The 25149-nt window shown below is 43.2% G+C and overlaps 1 protein-coding gene across 1 annotated transcript in view; it reads right to left on the bottom strand.

Annotated features, from left to right (window-relative positions):
• The window catches only part of LOC143784406 (uncharacterized), a 223627-nt gene extending 198727 nt beyond the window's left edge, over positions 1-24900 (bottom strand). The window contains exon 1 of the mRNA XM_077272626.1: positions 19323-24900. Coding sequence (XP_077128741.1) covers positions 20079-24806 — 4728 coding nt within the window. The 5' untranslated portion in view covers positions 24807-24900 and the 3' untranslated portion in view covers positions 19323-20078. The remainder of the gene's footprint in view (positions 1-19322) is intronic.
• Positions 24901-25149: the final 249 nt, after the last annotated feature.

Raw genomic sequence — 25149 nt, 5'->3', positions numbered from 1 at the left:
GAAATGTGATTTTCTTCCATATGCTGATACAGATACAAGAAAATAATACAAGACGTGCGTGACCCATTTTACTGTCTAATTATCTTCTGCCTGATGTCATTGTCATTTAACAGAACAGAACTCACTACGTGTCGCATGACCGGGGGGGCAAACTATTATCATCCCTAATTGGAGAAGTCAGGAGTTTTGTGTTTTCCATCATTTTATCTGTTGCAGTGTCGCATAAAGCAGGGTCCTGTATATAGAGATCTGCTCCTGCTCTGAACAATCTGATTCACAGATTCTATGAATCAGACACGGTGCCAATGAAGACTTTCACAAGATGCCAGAACTGTGACATTCTCTGTGATACACGATCTTGGGTATACATGTGTTCTGTCGCTATGAATGAACATGCGCAGATAGAATACATTAAGGATTGAGTACAATATAACATCAGAATTGTCTTTTTTTCGGTCACAATACCTTAACCCCCCCCCCCCCCCGAAAAAAAAAAAAAAAACAATTAAAACACTGCATGTACCCCAAAATGGTACCAGTAAAAATAAATTTTCCTTGCAGAAAACAAGCCCTCGCTTGGCTCCTTTAGCTGGAGAATAAAAAAGTCAGAAAATGGTGACAAAAAACAAATTTTTTGTCCAAAAAATTGTAATCACTAAAATCTTAAAAAGACCTTACGGGTCTGAAAAATCAATTTACTATGTAATTTCTAACGCACAGCAAATGCCGTGTGAAAAACCTCCAAAAAATCTATGCCGAAATTGCTTTTTTTTTTAACGTTTCACCCCGCTTTTTTCATGTTTAAGTACATTATATAGTAAAATTAATGTTGTTATTAAAAATTACAACTTGCCTTCAAAAACAGGCCCTCGTGCAGGTACAGTATGTAGATGAAAAATTAAGAGTTATGGCTCTTGGAAAAAAGGATAGGAAAAATGAAAGGGTAAAAAACAGGGACGAGTTTAATAATGTATACAGTTTGTATTGTGACAAGTGACAGATCTGCTTTACAAAGAAAGTCCTGCCAGTCAGCAGCTAATCCACATTACTAAGGACGGTCCCTGCAATCCTGACTGCGGGCAACTGATTTACACACTTCAGATCTCAATGATCTTTTCAGTTGGATGCCCAAGGACAGTATATAGCCACCACAGGCTATCCGTAGCCACCCGGCAAGTCCTGCATATTATTTAAGCCACTGGGACACATAACAGCACACGTATAACACATTTAAAAATAAATCATTTTAGTTAAATGAGAGCAGAAAAGTGTATAAATATAATCCACCACCTACCCAAAAATTCATTAATATTCCAAGTATCCATCCAGCATATGGAGCCAGTAACACGTTTTCTGCTTGGTCAGTTGGTTTAGCAAAGATGTTTTATCATAAAGAAAAGAATAAATCTGCTCTGTACTGACAAGAAAGTACAGAAAGAAAACGATATATGGATTTTTCTTTTATGCAGACACATAGCACTTGTTCCTTAATTCTATACCAGCAGTTGTAAATGTCAAAAGTGTAAAATCAAGTCGAATGTCTAGGTGAGTGCTTCCTAGCGCACATTGTCTTTACATATTACTTAGTTAGGCAATGCTTCCTAGCGCATGTAGTTTTTTTACACATTACTTTGAGAGTTAGTGCATCCTAGTGCACATTGTTTTTACGAAGAAGGAAACGTCCAGCTCAACGAGATAGTGAAAAAACGTGTCGTTCCTTTATTCACTTCAATAATATATGTGGAGGATAAAAACATCAGCAACAACAGGAATAAAAACAGTATCAACGCGTTTCTGGTGACAGAGCACCCTTAGTCATGTGCACATGTGCAGCGCCCCAGAGTCATGGTCGTTGCAGTACTGTTGCTCCGCCACTAAGGGGGGCTATGGTACGTCTGATGGCACTGAAGGAGTTCACCTGACCAGGTATCACAGACACCAATACACTTCACACTCTGGCCTCCAGGGGGAGCTAAGGGTGCTATGTATTAAAGTGTCCAGATAAAGAAAAATAACAGCGCACTCACCGGTGTTGAGCCAAAGCGATTTATTCACATGCAATCATGCGGTGCAGGGAGGGTAGTGAACACATTGCGGATGACAGCTGTTTCGTGCTATCAAGCACTTCAACAGATCCAGTGACTAGTGGAGGGGAGTTGGGCTTTTCAGCTGCAAAAGCTTAAAACCCCTCCCTCTTCCTCCTACGTCATAATGGACCAATGGCCACTATCCGGAGAACAATAAGTGAGACAGTGAAACAATTTTTTTTTAAAAGATAAAAACAATAACATATAGTTAACAATATCACTATAGAAGGAGTGAATCACAATTATATTTACACAGGACTCCTTTACAAAAAAACGGACATGTCTATTTTTTCGTTGAACCCTATTGGTCCAGACGCGTTCGCTCTTATAATCCATTTGGCTTCGTTGCGTAGCAACATATGATTTAAATTACCTCCGTCTTGTGGCAGGGAAGTTTTTTCTATTCCTGCAAATCGTAATGTTTGAGCATCACCCCCATGCTGTTCATTTATATGTTTTATTAAGCGGGGGACCCCTTTTCCTGTACGTATTGAATTTAGATGCTCTCTGAAGCGTATAAACATTGGGCGAATTGTTTTTCCAATGTAGAAAAAACCACAAGGACAGTATAGAATATAAACTACATGGGTTGTTCTACATGAAATAAAGTCGCGTACTACGTGTGTTATAGGGCCGATTTTTAATGTGGTACCTGTTAGATGGTAGCTGCAATAATTGCAATGCCCGCATCGAAAATTACCTTTTGGGGCTGTAGTCTGTAGCCAATTATTGCGAGGAGAGGTCACCCGATTGCGGACTATAAGATCCCCTATATTTTTACTGCGACGACAGGCAAATAAGGGACCTCTTTCTGTCATTTCTTTTAATACGGGGTCTTGGCAAAGAATTTGCCAGTTTTTACGGATTGCTGTTCTGATCTGTGCATCCATTGGCCCGTATTTGAAACAAAAAACAAATTTTTTGTCTTTTTCTGATCCTTTTTTCGTTCTATTAACGTGTTCCCCCTTTGCTTGTTCCAATGCTGGATTTAACACGGAGTGAGGGTACCCTCTATTTCTGAACCTCTCATAAAGTTCCTGAGATTGTCTCTGGAAACCTGTAACGCTACTATTTATTCTCTTTACTCGCAAGAATTGACTGTAGGGTAGGGCTTTTTTCACGTACGATGGGTGGGCACTATTGAAATGCAACAGAGAGTTGCAGGAAGAGGATTTACGATGTACTTCTGTGTATAGGTTACCCTCGACTATTTTTAAATTTACGTCCAAGAATGTCAATTCTGAACCTCCAAATTGATGAGTGAACTGCATGTTCATGGTGTTGGACAGCCCCAGGTACTCCACGAACTTCGTGAAAGAAACCTGATCGCCGTCCCACACCACGAACATGTCATCCACGAATCTGACATAAAATTTTATGTGTTTCAGGTATGGGTTCTTTGAAGAGTATATATACCTTTCTTCAAAAGGACACTTTCTTACAAATTGTTTTTTCACAAAGCAGCACCCAGCTGGAGCTCATATAGCGATTACTTTTTTCTATTGTGACATAAAGGCATATACGGTGTGTTATTTTATACTCCTGAAGCAGAAAGGGTCTAACTGATAACGGCTGTGCGATTGCAATATTTCTGGACTGTGGTGCTATGTATTAGGCCACTCCTCACAGTCTGGTAAAACTGGGGGTTAGAGAGGAAGTTAGAAAGAAGCTGACTGGGAATCGAACAGGCAACATCCTGTGGCAGAGGGTGTTGCGGGGAGAGACTCAGGGGGGTCCTTGTCAGGAGTGGGATCCTTGTAGAGGCCTAGCGAACAGAAAGAACGTTATGGGACCGCGCCTGCACTTCATAGCGGCGGTACCCCAAGAAAGGACAAGAAGCGAGGTTTATTGTGCTGAGTGAGAAACGAGATCAACGCAACAAGGAGAATACCAGTAGGAGTCGTGCTGTAAGACGAGGCAACATCCTACTGAGGCGCGCAGCCGGTGGCCGGAACGCCGAGGAAGTATAGAGCTCCAGGCCAAACTTCAAACCTACGGCAGGACAGTCAGTTATAGGCGGGCTGTCTCACCCAATTCACCTAAGAAGACATAGGGGGCAACAACAGGAGAGGGGCGACACTAGGGTCCAGGAAGAGCTCCGAGCCTACCCATCATACGGGTGCGTCCAGGGGCGGACTGGCCCGGGTTGCAGGCATGCATATGCCCCCCGGGCCGGTGCCTGAGCAGGTGCACAGGGCCGCTGGAGGACCGGCAGCGATTTTAATACATAGCGCTCCGAATCCCTCCAGCCGGCCCTTTAAAACTCAGCCAGGTCCTGTGTGCGCGCATTGCCCGAGCTGATAAGTGCCGCCGCGGCCCACGCTAGTGCGCGAGCACGGCCGCGGTCCTGAGTCCTGCGCGTGCTCGTCTGCTGCCAGTGTCAGCGCGGGCAAGCAGGAGACCACGCGCGCACATGGAGATATTTGAAAAGTCCGGCGCGCATAGGGCGCCTCCACCTGACTGTCTGACGCTGGCCCGCCTGCACCAGCGTCAGAGAAGACTGCTGCTCACCAATGCCTGGAATCGTCTTCACCGCCGACGCTGGACAGGACCCGACCCACCTCAGCTCTTCATCCTCCCGACCTCCCCCCCCCCCATCTCAGGGACCTGGGTGAGTCCCAAGATGATTTTTTTAATGTATGTACAGCAGTTGCACTTATATAATGTGTATAGACTGCTATATATACATTATATAGGTGATGCTGCTGTATATAATCACTATACCACCTATATTATGTATGTATAGCAGTCTATATCTTATATAGATGACACTGCTACTGATGCGTATATACGTTATATAGGTGATACTGCAGTGTGTGTGTATATACACACACACACGTATGTATACACATATATGTACATGTATGCACAGCAGTATCACCTATATAACGTATGTACACATCAGTAGCAGTGTCACCTATATAAGATGTAGACTGCTATACATACATTACATAGGTGGTATAGTGATTATATACATCAGTATCACCTATATAATGTATATATAGCAGTCTATACACATGATATAGGCAATACCGCTACTGATGTGTACACTGATGTGTGTATATAGGTGATACTGCTGTGTATATATGTCGTTATATAGGCGATACTGGTGTGTATATACACACACAAACACGTACATATATACACAACAGTATCACCTATATATAACGTATATACACATTGGTAGCAGTATTGCCTATATAATGTATATAATATATATACACAGTATAGACTGCTGTATACATGATATATAGGTGATACTATCATTATACAGCAGCAGCAGTATCGCCTATATAATGTGTATCCAACATTTGCAGTATCACCTGTATAATGTATAGACTACTGCATATACTTTGTATAGGTGATACTGCTGTGTATAGTCGCACTATCTATCTGTGTCTAATATATATATATATATCTAATATATAAAGCTGAATGTGTGTGTGTGTGTATGTATGTATGTATGTATGTATGTCCGGGATTGGCATCTGAACCGTAGCAGCTACAGCCACAAAATTTTGCACAGTCACACGTCTGGACCCCGAGAGCGTCATAGGCTATGTTGTGAGGTGAAATTTTAACCCCGCGCTTTCCAATTCACCAAACAATTTTGCCCCTATCTACATAATGGGGAAAAAGTGAAAGGAAAAGTGTTGGAGGCGTCGCAGCTACAGGCACAAAATTTTGCACAGTCACACGTCTGGACCCTGAGAGCGTCAAAGCTATATTGTGAGGTGAAATTTTAACCCCGCGCTTTCCAATTCACCAAACAATTTTGCCCCTATCTACATAATGGGGAAAAAATGAAAGGAAAAGTGTTGGAGGCAAATTAACAGCTGCCAGATGTGAACAAGGGGGACTTAAAGAATGACAGCGATGGCACCAAAGAGTATATACTGTACAGTTGCTAAGGTGGGGCCCCAACATGGGATAATCACACCACCACGGGGATATGAACACACACACAAAATGCGCCACACACTACCACGTGCTCGAACACATATACCACCCTCAGTGCACATTTCACCACACATACACCAACCTCGCCACATAAAAGTAGAAACACAAAAGTCGCCGCTCAAAACTCGCCACGCGCAAAACTCTCCACATGCAAAACTCGCCACACGTGCAAAACTCGCCACACGCAAAACTTGCACACGCAGAAAAATTGCCACACGCAGAAAAATTGCCACATGCACAAAAGTTGCAACACATGCAAAAGTTGCCTCACACAAAACTTGCACATACTCAAAAGGCACCACACATAAAACTCGCCACGTGCAAAACTCGCCATGCGCAAAACTTGCTGCACACAACTTGCTACACTAACCTGTCACATGCAACTCGACACACAAAAAGTTGCTACACGCATGTCGCCACACAAAACTCATCTCACAAAAGTCCCTACATGCATGTCGCCACACGCAACTCAACACACACAACTTGACACACGAAACTCGCCCTAAAACACACACAAGTCTGGTATCCTTCAAAAATAAAAATCTGATTAATAAGCAGACAAACTACAAGAGCAACAAATGTACCATATAGGAATCCGGCAGCTGTCAGTCACATGACCAGTCTATTATGTGTATGTGTGAGCTAATATATACTGCCAGGGGGTGGGCTTACTGTTGGCTGGGGATTTATCAGGCTGCCATTTTAGCTTACAAATACTGAGGTAAAAATACTGACCAAATAACGTGTGAACGAGGGCTAATACAGGAGGAGATGACATACAGCTATATACTATATACAGGAGATGACACACAGGTATATACTATTTACAGGGGAGATGACACACAGGTATATACTATATACAGGAGGAGATGACACACAGATATATACTATATACAGGAGAGATGACACACAGGTATATACTATATAGAGGAGGAGATGACATACAGGTACATACTACATACAGGAGGAGATGACATACAGGTATATACTATATACAGGAGGAGATGACACACAGGTATATACTATATACAGGAGCAGATTACCTACAGGTATATAGTATATACAGGAGGAGATGACACAGGTATATGCTATGTATAGGAGGAGATGACATACAGGTATATACTATATACAGGAGATGACACACAGATATATACTATATATAGGTGAGATGACACACAGGTATATACTATATACAGGAGATTACATACAGGTATATCTAATATATAAAGCTGAATGTGTGTATGTATGTATGTGTGTATGTCCGGGATTGGCATCTGTACCGTCGCAGCTACAGCCACAAAATTTTGCACAGTCACACGTCTGGACCCCGAGAGCGTCATAGGCTATGTTGTGAGGTGAAATTTTAACCCCGCGCGTTCCAATTCACCAAACAATTTTGCTCCTATCTACATAATGGGGAAAAAGTGAAGGGAAAAGTGTTGGAGGAAAATTGACAGCTGCCAGATGTGAACAATGAGGACTTAAAGAATGAGAGCGATGGCGACAAAGAGTATATACCGTACAGTTGCTAAGGTGGGGCCCCGACATGGGATACTCACCACACACGGGGATATGAACACAAACACAAAATGCGCCACACACTACCACGTGCTTGAACACATATACCACCCTCAGCACACATTTCACCACACACACACACCAACCTCGCCACATAACAGTCGAAACACAAAAGTCACCACTCAAAACTCGCTACATGCAAAACTCGCCATATGCAAAACTAGGCTCACGCAAAACTCGCCACACGTGCAAAACTCACCTCATGGAAAACTCACCTCATGCAAAACTTGCACACACAGAAAAATTGCCACATGTACAAAAGTTGCACCACATGCAAAAGTTGCCTCACACAAAACTTGCACATACTCAAAATGCACCACACATAAAACTCGCCACGCGCAAAACTCGCCATGCACAAATCTTGCTGCACACAACTTGCTACACTAACCTGTCACATGCAACTCAACACACAAAATGTTGCTACACGCATGTCGCCACACAAAACTCATCTCACAAAAGTCGCTACATGCATGTCGCCACACGCAACTCAACACACACAACTTGACACATAAAACTCGCCCTAAAACACACACAAGTCTGGTATTGTCCTTCAAAAATAAAAATCTGATTAATAAGCAAACTACAAGAGCAACAAATGTACCATATAGGAAATACGGCAGCTGTCAGTCACATGACCTGTCTATTATGTGTATGTGTGAGCTAATATATACTGCCAGGGGGGAGGGCTTCCTGTTGGCTGGGGATTTATCAGGCTGCCAATAGCAACCAATCACAGCTCAGCTTCTATTTTGCTACAGTTAATTAACCTGAGCTCTGATTGGTTAATATAGGCAACAAAGACATTCTCAGTATAACAAAGCTAATATATGTTGTGAAATGCTTCTATTTGCTTAGTTTTTGCCTTTTAATAATTACATTTCTATCTATTTGTTTTGTGGTTTTTGTGTGCAGAATAAATTTTTGTTAACACATTCTATTTTGCTAACAGCAGTCATTAACCCGGGCGAAGCCGGGTAGTACAGCTAGTATATATATATATATAATATAATATTATTTTTTTTTTCAGTTTCATCTATATAATGTGTGTACACCAGTCACAGTATCACATACAATATATAGGTGATACTACAACTATACACATTGGTCGCAGTATCAGCTATATATTGTATATACAGTAGTTTCAATGTAATATATATTCAGCAGTCGTGGTGTCTCCTATGTGATGTGTGCATCATAATCTTTATATATATAATTGTCTAAGGGTTACTTCCGTCTTTCTGTCTGTCTGTCTGTCTGTCATGGATATTCATTGGTCGCGGCCTCTGTCTGTCACGGAAATCCAAGTCGCTGATTGGTCCTGGCAAAACGCCCACGATCAATCAGCGACGGGCACAGTCCAGCAGCGAAATGGCCGCTGCTTACTGCCCTGCACTCAGTGTCCCGTCCATACTCCCCTCCAGTCAGCCCTCACACAGGGTTAATGGCAGCGGTAACGGACCGCCTTATGCCACGGTGTAACGCACTCCGTTAACGCAGCTATTAACCATGTCTGAAAAACTTTTTACTATTGATGCTGCCCATGCAGCATCAATAGTAAAAAGATCTAATGTTAAAAATAATAATAATAATAATATAAAAAAAAAAATGGTTATTCTCACCTTCCGACGTCGCCCGCTGTCCATGGCAGTGCAAGCGGATGCCAAGGATGCTATGCACGCAGGACCTGGAATGACGTCATGTGACCGTGACGTCATCCCAGGTCCTAAGGGCATAGCAACCCTGGGACCGGAAGCCGCCGCGTGCACCGCAGAGGCGCCAGGACTTAAAGGGGCCTTCGGAACATGAGTATATGTTTATTTTTTATTTTAATTCTTTTTTTTTACCACGCATATAGTGCCCACATTGCTATATACTACGTGGGCTGTGTTACATACTGCGTGGGCTCTGTTATATACTACATCTCTGTGCTATACACTATGTAGCCGGGCAATACACTAAATCGCTATGCTTTATACTACGTAACCTGTGTTATATACTCTATGCGAAGTGTTATATACTACTTCTATGTGTTATATACTACGTGGCTGTGCAATATACAACGTGACTGTGCAATATACAACGTGACTGTGCAATATACTACATGGCTGTGCAATATACTACGTGCTCTGTGCAATATACTACGTGCTCTGTGCAATATACTACGTGCTCTGTGCAATATACTACGTGGCTGTGCAATATACTACGTGGCTGTGCAATATACTACGTGGCTGTGCAATATACTACGTGGCTGTGTTATATACTACGTGGCTGTGCTATATACTGCGTGCGCTGTGCTGTTATATTCTACTTGGCTCTGTTATATACTACGCAGCTATGTTATATACTTCGCCGGTTGTGTTATATACTACGTGACTGTGCAATATAGTACGTGGGCTGTGCTATATACTACCTACATATTCTAGAATACCAGATACGTTAGAATCGGGCCACCATCTAGTATAGTATAATGCTGTCCTAATTACCGTATATTGTAGAGATGTGTGTGTGTGTGTGTATAGAGAGAGAGAGAGAGTGAGAGTGTGTAGAGATGTTTGTATAGTGTAGAGATGTTTATATAGTATGGCGCTATGTATATAGTGTGGAATTCACACTATATATACACTGCTGCCACATCTCTACACTATATAATATATACACTGCTCTATATTCCTTAACACGGTATATAATATGCCGCTGTGTATTTAATAGATTGTAGTATACCGTATAAACTCGTGTATAAGCCGAGTTTTTCAGCATATTTTTTTTGTGTGAAAACACCCCCCTCGGCTTATATACGAGTCGTTGTCCCAAAAAAACGGTGGGGGCTGTGGCTAAAGCCTGGGCCGCTGCTAAGGAGAAATGAATATTCACTGCGCTGGCAGTGAATATTCATTTCTCTTATAGCGTTCACAGCCACAGCCTTCCAGCACACATCCCACTTACCTTCCCTGCACACCCTCGCTGCATCTCGTTCCGGCGCCAGCAGTTCTTCAGGCCGAGCGATCACGTGTCTTCCGCTCATTAAGGTAATGAGTATTCACCCCTCTCCATTCCCATAGGCGTGGGTAAATATTTATTACCTTAATGAGTGGGGGACACGTGATCACCCGGCTACAGGAGCTGCTGGCACCAGAACGAGATGCTGCGCGAGGGCATGCAGGGAAGGTAAGTAGGATGTGTTTTTTTTTTTTTTTTTATCGGAACCATGCATACATGAACAATGAAGGAGCCATGCATACAAGGACGGGGATAAGGAGCCATACAAGGACGGGGATAAGGAGCCATGCATACAAGAATGGGAATAAGAGGCCCATGCATACAAGGACGGGGATAAGGAGCCATGCATACAAAAATGGGAATAAGAGGCGAGGGAGCCATGCATAACAAGGACGGGGATAAGGAGCCATACATATAAGGACGGGGAAGCCATGCAGTCAAGGATGGGGATGAGGAGCTATGCATACAAGGACGGGGATAAGGAGCCATGCATACAAGGACAGGGACGGGGGAGCCATGCATACAAGGATGGGGATAAGGAGCCATGCATACAAGGACGGGGATGTGGGGACAATGCATACCTGGCTTATACTCGACTCAATAAGCTTTCCCAGTTTTTTAAGGCAAAATTAGGTGCCTCGGCATATACTTGGGTCGACTTATACTCAAGTATATACGGTATATTGTGGAGCTGTGTATGCTTCTACTGTCCTGCATAAATGGTGTAATTCTCAGTATCTATTCTTATTATGTATGTGTGTATCTGTCTATCTATCACTCCGATTAATTGTGAGAAAAGTAGCGTACTCTTTATTGGCCCATGTGGCAACATTTCGGATCCATAACTGAACATTTCTCTGATATGGAAGTGAAATGTTGCCACATGGACTAATAAAGAGTATAAAAAAAAAACTGTTCCATTTTCTTCCACAAAAGTGGTCTGATTCTCCTCTCACTTGCTGTCCGTGTGCAGTAGTTTTTTTTTTTTCTCAGCAGATGTTGCAGTCTGATACACGGCGAGTCAGACCATTGAGGAGATGGAGAAATTAATTTCTCCGTCTCCTCCACACCTGTGCTGCGAGAGCATTGGAGCACGGACACTCGGATCATGCTCACAGCAGAGCAAGAGCCAAGTATCATTGGCAGATCACATCGGATGCCATATGCTGCTGTGATTCCACCCTAATGAGCACCTGTATTAAAGGGAACCTGTAACCCCCCAGGTGTTTTTAATTAAAAGAGCCACTTGTGCAGCACTACTGCTGCATTCCGTGAAGGTGGCTCTTTTAGTTCGGGTCCCTTCCAACGCTGAAATACCGTAATCGTTTTTAGAATTTGCCTGTCATACCTGTAGTTTGTCAGGGGGGCATGTCCTTTCCCCCCTGACACAAATGCCTTCCAGCCATCACTCAGTACTCTGCGTGCCGGGCGCCACCTCCTCTTCCTTCATTAGCGTCCCTGGCGCCTGCGCTGTAAGTTTTTTTCGGGCATGTGCAGTTTGTGCTGCCCTTCAAACATACAGCGCAGGCGCCGGGGATGCTAATGAAGGAAGAGGAGGTGGTGCCCGGCTCCGGAGCAGAGACTGCTGGGCGGCAGGAGGAGCGCTGGTCCCCTGTGAGGGAGATGCCACCTCTGCTGTGACTCCTCTGCAGAGTGGTCACTGGGCGCTGTCCTCCTCAGTCCTCTACCATCCTCTGGGCTCTCCTCGTCCCCAGGGTGTCCCCGGCGCCTGCCTGCGGTGTAATGAGCACCATGTACATGGACCTGTGGTCGATCATGCTCACTGCGGCACCATTCACATGTGGCTCTTCAAATAACGCCTTTAAGAGGAGTGTTGAGGGGCAGGACAAAGCATAGCAAAATTCACTGATTGGGGATGGGGAGTGTTATAGTATGTGGGCTGGTGGGATTTGTGTGGCAGGGCTGTTTTTTTTGTCCCAGTCCGGCCCTGTCTGTGTGTGATTATACAGTGTGTGTGCGTGTCATTATACAGTGTGTGTGTGTGTCATTATACAGTGTGTGTGCGTGTCATTATACAGTGGGGCAGTGTGTGTGTCATTAATTATACAGTAGGGTTGTGCGTGTGTGTCATTATACAGTGGGGTTGTGTGTGTGACTGTCACTATAGAGTAGGACTGTGTGTGTCAATAAATAAATATATATTCGCATGCTTGCAGTAACAAGACCGCCTGTTCCCGGCACCAGAGAATCCTCAGTGCGCACGATATGAGGATTCACACATAGTGACTGTAGACATGTAAGATCCGACAACCCCTTTAAGGATGGGCCGCGACTCATGGGCCACTGCTGTGTGCTTGCCCCCCAGGCTAAAATTTGCCAGCCAGCCCCTGGGTGCGTCCTAGCCATATCATCTGGGGGACGAAGCAGAACATCATAATCGAGTTGTGAGGGAACTTCAGAAACAGACACAACAGTTGTGGGGACTATCCCGTAAGCACAGCAGGGGAGGACCGCAACACATAGCGCTAGAAGGTAGGCACAGATTTCCACCTGTAAAGGGAACTCTGGAGGTGCCATCGGACCGGCCGGACTTGCGCAGCCCAGTTAACCGTATTCCGGACTGAGTATCCTGAAGCCATCAGTAAAGAGGTAAAGAGACTGCAACCTGGTGTCCTCGTTATTTACTGCACCGCACCACAACGTCACCACCATCTACACTTTTCATTGGACGCCCCTCAGCAGGGTCACGGACCGGGTCTAGCCACCGTGACGACCCCAGAGCAGAGACTCAGAGGCCCGGTACCAGGTACCCCTCGGCCCTGCGGTAGTGGGGGCGCTCCACATAGTTTTTACACATTAGTTAGGCAGGTAGTGCTTTCTAGTGCGCATTCTTTTTTTACACATTAATTCAATCACAAGGCCAGTGATCTTTAAAAAGTATAATATGCCTATTTTACCTCAAGACTGAGGTGTGTTTAATTTTTTTTCACCCAGGACAAATACTCAAATACCGTAATTTGCTGCCCATGCCCTGAATATAAATACCCTAGACAAGCAAAGAAGCTTGTTTTGTTGGCACCCAATTATTAGCACTCACTACAATGTGTCTATATATATTATGGGGGAAATTCATTAAATTACACCATAATTCTGCTATAACAACAGGGTACACACTACCCCAATGAATACCCAAACCAGTGAGCAATTACACAGTGTCATTAAAATATAGATTATTAATTAATATACAATAAAATTCTCCCACTAAGCATAAGCACCATATCATATTAGCTGGAGCCATAGGGGATCCATTATTGTGCCCCATATATAGGCTATTCCAATCGCTGGTATTTACCTATAAGGGTTATGCAGAGTGTGCTGCTCCTGGTGGGGATCCAGAGGGGTGTGTGCCCGCCATGGGTGAAATAAGTATTGAAGACGTCACCTATTTTCGAAGTAAATATATTTCTAAAGGTGCTATTGACATGAAATTCTCACCAGATGTTGGTAACAAGCCAACCATGGTGTGTATTATGGCATCCAAAGAGTTCAATTTTGGTATCATCTGACCCGACTATATTCTTATTCTCCCAGTATTTCACAGGCATGTCTAAATGTTTTTTACTTTCAAAGTTTTTTATTGAAGGATAAGATAATCATGTGCACAAAATTATGCAATACAGTGCTTCAAACATTAATATACATTTCAACAACTCATGGGCATCAAATAATTGAAATATATGGGAATACAATCAATAACCATGAGAGCATTAAACTCTACAGTACCACATATTCATAAGAAAAATAACCTTCATTTTAACATATTTTCTTTGTTTCATTTATAAAACAAACAATCAAGCAAGAACTTGTCTATTCGTAAAAGTATCATAACGTGCAAGTAACAATTATTTAGTGTAATGTCACTTCCGTCACGTCTAAATGTTTTTGAGCAAGCTTTAAATGCGCTTAAAAATGCTTTTTGTTCAGCTATGGGGTCGTGTGTGGTGAGCGTGCATACAGGCCATGGAGGTTGAGTGCATTACTTATTGTTTTCTTTGAAACAATTGTACCTGCTGATTACAGGTCTTTCTGTAGCTCTTTCATATGGTCGTTGACTCTTGGACAACTCTTCTGATAATTCTTTTTAGTCCTCTGTCTGAAATCTTGTGGGGATCACATGGTCATGGTTGGTTTATGGTAAAATTATATTCTTTTCACTTACGGTTTATGGCCCCAACAGAGCTCACTGAAGCCTTCAGTAGTTTAGAAATTCTTCTGTCAATGCCATGAGTATGTTTTGCAACAATAAGGTTACAGAAGTCTTGGGACAGCTTACTAGTTTTACCTATCAAGAGGTATTTCTAGCGTGGCACTTTGGTAATGAAACACGTTTTCATAGGCCATGAGTTGAACCAGCTGATATTTTTTTTCACTAAATGGCAGAATTGCTTTCTAATTACTGATAGATTTCAGCTGGTGTCATGACTTTCCAGGGCTTTTTGCACCTCTCTTCCTTCATCTGTTCAATACTTTTTCCCTGTGTCATTTCTCATTATTACACATAGTTTAATTTATTAGCATCTATGGTCTGATTTCTTTGCCTGTGTGGATTGGATGGGTTGTTATCGACATCTGGTGAGATTAGAAACATATTTAGTTAGAAAATTGGTGGTGTTCAATACTTATTTCACTCGCTGTATGTATAGTACAGCAGGCAGGGACTGCTTTGACATCTTGATTGGTGCACCAGGTTCCTATGCAAAGCACAGCAGTTTAGATGAGTTTGTCATCATCTGCTGAGCTCTGCATAAACAGCAAGTGACATCGCAAAGCTCTCATATATATCTCGTATGATGAAGTAGCTTTGTCATCTCTGTTGCTTCTGATGCGGAGCTGATGACAAACTCATCTCTGCACATGACCAAGATGACAAAGGTCCCATTGTGCTCTTCCACAGATCCTTGTCTCTCCACTCAAAAAGGAAATAAACACTAACGATATAATAAACTTTTGAGTTTTTACATACTTTTTCAAAGCCTAACTAGTCCTAGTGGTAGGGATCTGACTAGGACTAGGGCTAGGGTTAGGATTAGAGTTAGAGATATTGCTAGATATAGGGTTAGGTTTAGGGCTAGGGCAATAAAACAGTCACATAAAAAATACAAAAATGTAATAAAACATGTAAAGTAAAACAGTATGACAATGTATCACTTTTTATTATTTATCAAGGGCAAACTATAATTAAATCAGTATTTTCTTAAAATACAATAAATGTGCTTGTGGAATAAAGGGTTCAATACGGGACTGGCAATGGGGACTCAGGAAGTGCTAACAGTCCACCAGTTAGGAGGCATAAAACAATCGTAGAGTCATGGTCGATGGCAACCCAGGCTTTGTCACTGTGGTTGCTACAGATGCAAACCGGTGCTGGACCCTCACTATGGGTGTGATAACAAAGTGTTATCTGCGGACCTGTCTGAGGTGCAGTGTGTGAGGTGTTGTGATGCAAAACTGTGATTCACAGTAATTTGACTGTCTGATGGAGATTAGAGAAAGGAGCTTTCCCGAGAGAAAACCAGGAGAAGCAAATTAGAGAGTAGTTTCTGAGGAGATAGGATAGGTGTTTGAAGGTCCATTAACATGGACTGACTGGTGTCTCCATACAACTGCTGATACATTTACCTATCTGCGGTAGTCTAAATGCCTCTTTATATATACTAGATTGCTCAGTGTACATTGATTGACATAGTTCTTGGCAGTGCAAGACCTGTTTACACAGGCTGATGAACCGCCAAGAACGATTACTTTTTTGTCCAGCACAAAAGATCATTGCACATGATTATCAGGTGATCGGCATCCTACAAGAGAATCGCGAAACAAATATTTTTAACAACACTCATTCATAATCATCTCGCAGTGTAAATTCCCCTTAAGTTATACTCAAGGCCAGTTAGTGAAGCCAGATTCCCCAACGTACCACTGGGCAGAGAGGGATAATAAGTAGTGACGACGAGCAAACGGTGTTATCCGAGCGTGCACAGGTACTAACTGAGTTTGTCCGGCGTGCTTGAATAATATCCCTACATGTATTGCGCCTGTCGAACATCCACGAGACATGCAGCCACGAGGACTCCAACCTATTTTTCGAGCACGCCAAAGATACTCGGTCAGCACACGAGCATGGACGGATAACACCTTATCCGAGCATGTTCCCTCATCACTAATAATTAGATGCCTGTAGAATTCAGTCGGACATGTAAAAGACAAGTGGTGGTGGCCATCAGAAGGAGAGGCTGATAGGCGGTCTTTGGGCCACGTGCACACATTAACTGTTGGGTGCGTTTTTACCTCAGTATTTGTAACCCAAAATAATGAGTGGAACAGTCAGAGAAAAAGTATAATAGAAACACGTGACCACTTCTCTATCACACACTCCTGGTTTTGGCTTACAAATACTGAGGTAAAAAACTCCCCAAATACATTCCTTTTGTCTAGCATCATGAGCAAGAAACAGTAATAGAAATCTTTAGACGAGTTTACTTCCCCATTGTTTGCTTTTTTGAAAGAGGTATTCCTATCACAAATATTTTTGACATTTCTATAGGATATTCCATAAAAAAAACTCAATAGGAGCAGATTACGCCCATGAGGTTCTCAGCTAGTTAGGAGAATGGGAGTCCCATGTCCACAGCTCATTGATTCTCGCCACCCGCTCCTCCAACAGAAGTCGGACTCACTCTGCTTTTTCGTTTTCTTGTTTGACCATGATATTATCTTGTTTCAGAAAATCTGAAATTGGTTTCCGTAGGTCAAAAAAATTATCAGAATTTCTGTAAAAATAGTCTCAGGCAACAAATACAAAGACTGTGATTGGTTCATTTATGGTTAATTGATAGTGATGAGCGAATATACTCATTGCTTGGGTGGTCTCCGAGTATTTGTGACTGCTCGGAGATTTAGTTTTCTTCACCTCAGCTGCATGATTTACGGCTGCTAGCCAGCTTGATTACATGTGGGGATTCCCTGGCAACCAGGCAACCCCCACATGTACTCAGGCTAGCTAGCATCTGTAAATCATTCAGCTGTGTCAACAAAAACGAAATTTCCGAGCAGTCACAAATACTCGGAGACCACCTGAGCGTGCTCGGGAAAACCCGAGCAACGAGTACACTCGCTCATCACTATTAATTGACCATTAATTTCCTATCTGGGAACTAATGCAAAAAAATTATAGTTACATTTTTCAACAATCTGAAAATCTGGTTTATTTTTAGACTATATACAAATGACATAAGTGTCAGAAACAAAAGGAATGAGGTGCATGTTCTCACTATACTGATCTTAGAGCTAAAAATATTTGTATTCCCGTTCCGTTTTATTGATCTCTGTCTGGGAACAGAGCAGTAACATAAAATTATATTATGTAATACAAAATAAAAAGGACAAGTGGTCAATAGCAATAAATGTTTTTAACCCCTTCCAATCCTAACCAATTTTCATTTTTGTGTTTTCGCTTTATTCCTCCCCTTCTTCCAACTTTTGTATTCTTCTTCTGTCAACAAAGCCGTATGAGAGATAGTATTTTTAGAGGAAAAGTTGTAGTTTTGAATGACTCCATTCATTTTACTTTATCATGAACTGAAAAATGAGAAATACAGATCAACTTGGGGTGATGTGGAGAAATTAATGCAAATCCTTCATTGTTTTTTAACTCTTGCGTTTACAGCGTTCATTATTCAGGAGAAATGACCTGGACACATGATTCTTCAAGTCAGTACAATTATAGCCATACCAAACTTGTATGGTTTTTAATATTTTTTTTTTTTTTTGCTTTTCTTTAAATTCAGAACTTTATAAAGAAAAATACCCAAAAAATTGGATTTTCTTGGACATGCAACGTCTCATTTTTCACTGGAGCTGTGCGAAAGCTAGTTTTTTGCATGATGAGCTGACATTTTTACAAGTACTTTTTATTGGGTATATACAAAGCTTCGATCTTTTTTAGTCCAATTTTTATGAGATGTAAGGTGACCAAAAATGCTAATTCAGGGTTTTCGTGATTTCTTTTCTTTACAGTGTTTACTGTATGGATTCATTTTATAATTTTCTAGATCAAATTTGATGCTAAATATGTTTATTTATTTTAATTCCTTTATTTATAAATTAGAAATAAAGAAAGCTGTGAATCAAACTTGTATTTTTTTTAATTTTTATAAAAAGAACCTGTCACTAGGCCAAAGTGGCCATTTGTGCTGTTAATTTATTCCCAATTATTCCGTCATATCTTTTTAAAGATATGGGCTTCTATATTTAGTACTTGTTTATGGTGTTTATTGGAAGGGCGTGGCTCACAAGATTCCTTGGGGGAGGGTCTTTTGGCTGTTCTGCTTTATTACCCTGTGAGCAACACCCCTTTGTAAAGACCATAAAAATACCAAGTCTCCATTAAATACAAAACATGTTTCTCTCTGTCTTCTAACTATGCTGGCGATACAAATCTATCCATGAGTCATCATTAGAACTATAATTATACATCACTGCAGGGGGAAGGAGGGAGCAGCTGGGTCAGGAGTTGAAGAGGGGAATGACTCACGCAGGGAAAATTGACCTCCTGTTTCTACATAGAGCTTAGAAGGATTCAGCTAGTCAGTTATTAATCACATGATCGAAAAGAGAAGAATTATCTGGGTAGAAAGGCAAAATGAGCAATTGTAAGTACACAGTGCTATATAATATGGTGACTATTCTGACTCATGGGTATGTAGAACGCAGTGGTGCCTGGATAGACCTATTCTTTTGGGCGCTTCCGTATTGACCTGTACTCACGTTCATACCGATTTATCAGATAGCTTAACTCAGCCACGTTCTCATGTAAGAAGACTCCAGGAAAAGAGGGTTGCTTTAACCGAAATTCTTGTATTATGATGAAAGTAGCAGGTAAAAAGGAATATTCAACAGAGGACATGTAGAAGATGCATACAGATATGGTGATGATGACAAAATGGAGAATAAGGGCGTGAACAAACATACATCACAGGACTACAGTGAGAGAGTTGGGACAAAATACAGGGAAAAGCAAACTTCTGCCTAGAAAGAAGGATAGAACACAAGCAATGCAAAACATTGAATGATTTCCCAAGTCGTGGGACATGACACTCCCCGTCTGAAATCCTTGGATTTCACGATGTCCGTAATTCTTCGAAGTCGTTCGAACCTGAAAAAACAAGAGGAAGAAAACGTGCATGCAATAATAAAACATAAAAGATTTTTAAGTCCAACTCGTTGTTGTTGACCCGTAGATCACACCGAAAGATAAGTTCAAGTATATAAAACCCATCTTCAGATTGGGGAAGCCGCAAACATGCAAACTCTTCCACCAACCCAGAATCCAATGGGAATGTTAAGGGTTCAATCCAATGGAAAATGTCAACATTCAATAAACTGGGGAATGAGGAGGAATGCTCCCCGCCGTGAACAACGTCCAGGAGCATGTTCAGTTCATGTGATGTCCTCCTTTCGTAGAAGCAACACGAGTTCAGTGACCGGGCGGAAGAAGGTTCGGGTAGAGCCCCCTTTTGTCACCGTAACTTCTACCTTACGAGTCTTTCCGTCCTCACTGGGTAGGACCTTGGTGATAAGTCCCATTGGCCAGTCATTACGATGAGCCTCTTTGTCCTTTAAGAGAACAAGGTCTTCTTCTTGGATATTGGGACTGGGCGTCTGCCATTTGTGACGGTTTTGAAGCAAGTGTAAATATTTGGTCTTCCATCGATGCCAAAACACGTTAGCCAGGTGTTGTACTTGCCTCCACTGACGTCTGTAAATGTCCTTGTTATCGAAGTTCCCAGGTGGAACTGTAGCAGCTCCAATCTTCTGTGTGAGAAGTGTGGCTGGAGAAATATCAGAACCCAAGTTGAGGTCCTTTAGGTTTGTGGCGTGGTCCTCAGATGGAAACGCGTTCATTACGTCTTGTACAACTTCAGCAATTTCTACTGCCAATACCGCAGCGCAAAGCTCGAGTCTGGGTACAGAGTGTGCAGGCTTTGGAGTTAATTTGGCTTTACCCAGGATGAAACCACAGTGTACCTTGTTAGCTCCTAAGGTCATCAGATAAGCTACTGCGGCTATGGCTTCTGTAGATGCGTCAGAGAAAATATGGACTTCTCTTCTGATTGCAGTCAAAGGTGATCTTGGAGAATAACAACGTGGGACTTGGAGTTGCGCTAAGAACTTCAGAGACTTCTTCCACGCCTCCCACCTTTGCTGTTTCTGAGTTGGGAGCGGGGTGTCCCAATCCGTGTTCTCGGCCGTAAGCTGTCTTAACAGTATCTTGCCTTGAATAGTGATGGGTGCTACAAACCCGAGAGGATCATAGATGCTATTTATGACAGATAGGACTCCTCGTTTGGTAAAGGGTTTGTCATAGGGTGACACTTGGAAAGTGAAGGTGTCCCGTTTGATATCCCACAGTAGACCAAGGCTGCGCTGTGTTGGAGGAACATCGGAACCCAAGTTGAGGTCCTTTAGGTTTGAGGCACGGTCCTCAGATGGAAACGCGTTCATTACCTCTTGACTGTTAGAGATAATCTTGTGGAGTCTGAGGTTTGATGTGGATAGCATTTCCTGTGTCCTGGAGAGTAGGTCAATTGCATCTTCGCTTGTGGGCAAGGACTTGAGCCCATCGTCCACGTAGAAGTTCTTCTCTACAAATTGCCGAGCATCGGAACCGTACTCTCTCTCACCTTCCTGGGCTGTCCGTCTCAGTCCATAGATCGCCACAGCAGGTGAGGGACTGTTGCCGAAGACATGGACCTTCATCCGGTAGTCTATGACCTGATTGTTGACGTTGTTGTCCTTGTGCCATAGGAACCTAAGATAGTTTCTGTTGTCTTCTTTCACAATGAAGCAATGAAACATCTGCTGAATGTCGGCCATTATGGCAACAGGTTCTTGTCTGAAGCGGATCAATACTCCAAGGAGGCTGTTGTTCAGGTTGGGCCCAGTTAGGAGCAGGTTATTGAGAGAGAGGCCTTCAAACTGAGCACTGGAGTCAAACACCACTCTGATCTGATTAGGCTTGCGAGGGTGATAGACACCAAAGGATGGAAGATACCAACATTCTTCTCCCTCCCTCAGTGGTGGCGCAGGTTCAGCATGATTTCTGTCAAAGATGTTCTGCATAAAGTCAATGAAATGCTTCTCCATCTCTGGTTTCCTCTTTAGGGTACGCTTTAAGGATGAGAACCTTGCAGTTGCTTGCTGCAGGTTGTTCGGCAACCTCACTCTTGGGAAACGAAAGGGTAAAGGAGCTACCCAACTGTTGGAGTCGTCTTGAACAAATTCTTTATCCATAACCTTTATAAATTCTTTATCTTCCCTTGTGGGTGCCAACTTGTTGTCATTACTTGTGGAATCGAACACTGATGACCCGAGGTTTTCTTCCCAGGACTGGAGTGTGTTCATGTTGTTGAAGGATTCCTGTTGCCACTTGGTGTTGCTCACTTTCTCTTTCACCCAGTAGTGATGTGGGCATGGTTGGAAATGGGTGCTGCGACCATTTGACAAGATGTGTGTCTTGTAAGAGGAGATGTTGTTGGGTCTCTTCATCTTGTGTATGCAAACATTGCCTATGATTACCCAGCCTAGATCTAAGCGTTGGGCAAATGGTGCATCGTGTGGTCCATTAATTTGCTGACGCACCTTGTGCAGCCGGAGAATGTCTCTGCCAAGCAGAATCAGGATATCTGCACTGTTGTTGAGGGCTGGTATCTTGTTTGCTATCCCCTTGAGATGTTGGTGATGAAGAGCAGCCTCTGGCGTTGGGATCTCTTCTCGATTGGATGGAATCTGGTTGCACTCGACCAGTGTAGGTAACGGTATCTCGACGGTGTTCTCGAGAGATGTCGCTGTAAGACCACTGGCCCTTCTCCCATAAACCTCTGTAACACCACTGCAGGTACCTAAGGTGTAAGGGTAGGCATTTCCCTTTAAGTTAAACATATCAAAGAGTTCTGACCTTGCAAGTGATCGGTTGCTCTGATCATCCAGAAGGACGTACACCTTCACGGCTTTCTCTGGGTGACCATTGGGATATACGTTCACCAGGCAAATCTTCGCACAGGACTTGTCCCAGAGGTCTTCTCCGCAGACTTCTGTGCATGAAGAAGATATTGTGGTATGGCTTGCAGTTTGAGCTGCGTCCTCCCCGCCATGGCTCGTGGTGGGGGAAGGAGTAAGTGTAGAGTCAGGACGGAATGGGTGGAGTGCTTGTACGTGGTCCTCACTGTCACACTCCATGCACTTAATTGTAGTTTTACAGTCTTTAGCAAGGTGTTCAGTAGAAGCACAACATCTGTAGCATACCCCGAACTTCTTTAGAAGCTCCTTGCGTTCTAGGAGCGGTTTCTTCCTGAAGCCGATGCACTTTTTTAAGGGATGTGGCTTCTTGTGGATGGGACACTCACGATTTGGGTTCTCTATCTTTTCACTTTTGTTACTCTTGCCTGGGGCTGATGTTGGTATGGGAAGAATATCCGTCTTCTTCACTGACACTGGACCCCTGCGGTTTCTGTCGTTCGAGCGTGCGCTGACGTATTTAGAAGGAGGTGAAGCTGGGCCACTGGATTCTTGGTAGGAAAAGCTTGGGTCGTTCTTGCGTTCTGCCACATCTTTTATAAACTCACAGAAGTAGGAGAATGGAGGAAATGACACTTGATGGTCTTTCTTGTATTTTGACCCTAGTGTAGTCCACCTTTCTTGCACGTTGTACGGTAGCTTGGAGATAATGGGATTTACTCCACGAGCAGTGTCCAGATAGCTGAGGCCAGGTAGGTGGGTGTCTGCCTTGGCCAGATGGAGCTCTAACAGCAAGTCACTGAGCTCCAGGAACTTTGAACTGTCTTTGCTTGCTATCTTTGGAAAACTCTGTAGACGCTTGAACAGTGCATCCTCTATGGCTTCTGGACTGCCAAAGTTTTTCTCTAGTCTTTCCCATGCAGCCATGAGACCAGCCATTGGATTACTGATATGTACAGACCTGAGTCTCTTGACACGCTCTGTGGATTGTGGTCCTAGCCATCTGATTAGCAGGTCCAGCTCTTCGGCAGCAGTGATGCCGAGGTCACTAGTTACGGTTCTAAAGGCATTTTTCCAACCTCTGTAATTTTCAGGTTGGTCGTCAAACCTTGTGAGACCGGTTTTAGTAAGTTCGCGGCGAATCATGTACCTTGCGAAGTCAGACATGTCTGTTCTTTCTGACTTAGGATGCACGAATGTGGGCTGAGCGGTGTTGTACATAGGAGTGGAGACGTCTTGGCCTTGAAACGTGGGTAAGTATGGAGTGGCATATGCATTTAGTCCAGCAACCGGTTTGGTGGGTATAGTCTCTGCTACATGCGGAGCTGGCACTATGCGGTTGTCGAGAGTATAATGACCTGCCGGTATATTGGGTTGCGTGTAGATAATAGCCTGTGGAGTTTGATGAGATGCAGGGTCTTGGCGCATACCGGAATACGAAGGAAGTTCAAGTTCGGGAGCATTGTACTGACCTTGAGTGTAGGGTTCTGTAAGTGGATAGGCATCCTGGTGCCCTGGAGAAGCATGAACGCCATCAGGAGTGTTAGTGATGATCTGCGGTTCGCCATTTTGGCTTAGCACGTAGTCTCTTGTGCGTTCAATAGGGTCCTCTGCCTCCACTTCACACAAACTGATGCTGTCTCTTTGACTCCCACTGATAGCTCGCTCCAGGATCCTTAACTCCGCCATGGCTGTTGCGTGCTCACATTCCTTCTCCAGAGCTTCCTTGCGTGCTGCATCCGCATCCATTTCTGCTCTCTTTTGTGCTGTGGCTGCATCCATTTCTGCTCTGGCTGCTTCTATTTCTGCTCTCTTTTGTGCTGTGGCTGCATCCATTTCTGCTCTCCTTTGCGCAAAGGCTGCTTGTATCTTAGACGTTTCTGCCTTAGCACGTGCCCTTATAAGCTGCTGGCTGAGAGTGGAATATTTTGATGAACTTGACCTAGATGAGCGTTTTGAGTGCTTAGACGATTTGGATGAGCGAGATGATGCATCTGGTGTCCGTGCAATTTTAGCCTCTATCTTTGTCTTAATGTCGCGTACGGTGCAGTCCCTTTCAGAATTAAGCTGCTGGAAACTTTGCAATTCTTTTAAAGTCTCTGGCAAATTCAGTTTCTTCAGGAGAATAATGTATTGGTCAGTCTTCTCCATATACCTTTGGTATGCTGTGCATAATTGTTCTAGGGCTCCCTCAAGTGGTAACTCATGAGAAGCAGGCCTTGATACAGTGTCTATGTGACTCAGCACTTTCTCCCACAGTGAAGACACATCACTATATACAACACATTTTTCAGTCTCTAAATTCTCCATGACTTTCCATGTAGGTTTAACTGTACGTTTTCCTCTTTCACTAGCTGGTGGATGGGGATCTGGGTCTCTGTCCTGTGTTTGTAAGTCTGGTAGGGACATTGTATTCCTTGCTTCAGACATGATTTGCTTGCAGGCAGGAAGAGTGGATGATGAGGGTTATACTTCTCACTGTTTATCTGCAGTG

Source organism: Ranitomeya variabilis, chromosome 7 (assembly GCF_051348905.1).
Source record: "Ranitomeya variabilis isolate aRanVar5 chromosome 7, aRanVar5.hap1, whole genome shotgun sequence".
Taxonomy (NCBI): domain Eukaryota; kingdom Metazoa; phylum Chordata; class Amphibia; order Anura; family Dendrobatidae; genus Ranitomeya; species Ranitomeya variabilis.
The sequence above is the reverse complement of the archived record's forward strand: the minus strand, read 5'-3'. Positions and strand labels throughout refer to the sequence as shown.